Source organism: Lipotes vexillifer, unplaced genomic scaffold, assembly GCF_000442215.2.
Source record: "Lipotes vexillifer unplaced genomic scaffold, Lipotes_vexillifer_v1.1 scaffold1223, whole genome shotgun sequence".
NCBI lineage: Eukaryota > Metazoa > Chordata > Mammalia > Artiodactyla > Lipotidae > Lipotes > Lipotes vexillifer.
Genome location: NW_006795957.1, coordinates 278,666 through 279,175, shown reverse-complemented (window position 1 = coordinate 279,175; position 510 = coordinate 278,666). Strand labels below are relative to the sequence as shown.

Genomic DNA, 510 nt, shown 5'->3' with positions numbered 1-510 from the left:
AAAGCGGAAGAGGCGGCCACAGGTTGGGCAGGGCAGGGGCGCCCGAGGAGCTCCAGCGCCCCCCCTGCCACGGCCTCGGCCTCTGCCACGGCCCCGGCCACGACCCCGGCCCCGGCCACGGTGAGGTGGGCTGCCCTGGGCTGGTGGAGGAGGCTGCGGATCCATGCCTGTAAAGAGATAGGGAAGAGGTGGAGATTTGGGGGGGCAGGGGGTGCAGAGAGAGACAAGGAGACACAGAGAGGGTCAGATATTTAGCCGGGCAAGGGGAGGAGAGACAGACGAAAAAGGCCGAGATGAGAGGCAGAGACCAGGAGACACAGAAAAGATGGTGAGAGGCAGAAAGCAGGAGAGAGAGATGGGGACACCCAGCAGAGACAGAGATGAAGAGAAAACAAAGAGATTTAGGCAGAGATGGTGCAAACACAGAGATCAGGGGAAGCATGGCAGGGTGGAGGGAGGGAGAACAAGACAGAGACAGTAGAAGGGACAGAGGCAGACAAAGTCAGTGAC

At 60.6% G+C, this 510-nt stretch overlaps 1 protein-coding gene across 1 annotated transcript in view; it reads right to left on the bottom strand.

Moving 5' to 3' along the window:
- The window catches only part of ZNF579 (zinc finger protein 579), a 1,677-nt gene extending 1,512 nt beyond the window's left edge, over positions 1 to 165 (bottom strand). The window contains exon 1 of the mRNA XM_007468002.1: positions 1 to 165. This exon is cut by the window's left edge and continues 1,512 nt beyond it. Coding sequence (XP_007468064.1) covers positions 1 to 165 — 165 coding nt within the window.
- Between the last annotated feature and the right edge of the window lie 345 nt (positions 166 to 510).